This window comes from Chlorella variabilis (assembly GCF_000147415.1).
Source record: "Chlorella variabilis unplaced genomic scaffold CHLNCscaffold_14, whole genome shotgun sequence".
Taxonomy (NCBI): domain Eukaryota; kingdom Viridiplantae; phylum Chlorophyta; class Trebouxiophyceae; order Chlorellales; family Chlorellaceae; genus Chlorella; species Chlorella variabilis.
The window spans coordinates 1,310,531-1,310,739 of NW_005435074.1; the positions used below are offsets into that span (position 1 = coordinate 1,310,531).

General features: G+C 75.1%; 1 protein-coding gene across 1 annotated transcript in view; it reads right to left on the minus strand.

The window, feature by feature from the left end:
• Positions 1 to 209, minus strand: part of CHLNCDRAFT_58332 (hypothetical protein) — a gene marked incomplete at both ends in the record, with an annotated part of 9,681 nt that overhangs the window by 2,202 nt on the left and 7,270 nt on the right. The window contains one exon of the mRNA XM_005846487.1: positions 17 to 160. Within this exon, the coding sequence (XP_005846549.1) occupies positions 17 to 160 (144 nt within the window). The remainder of the gene's footprint in view (positions 1 to 16; positions 161 to 209) is intronic.

Here is a 209-nt window from a genome sequence, read left to right on the forward strand (position 1 = left end):
ACTCCCCGCGGCACACCGCAAACAGCTTGTCCCACTCCGCCAGCGCCGCCAGGCAGCGGCACTGCCCCAGCAGGGCATCCACGTGCGCCACGCTGCCGGGCGGCGCCGTCTCCAGCTTGAGGCGGTACGCCTTGAGCGCGTCGTCCCACCGCTGCAGCTTCTCGTACCTGCGCGGCAGGACGCGGGGGGGGGGGGGGGGGGGGGGTCTG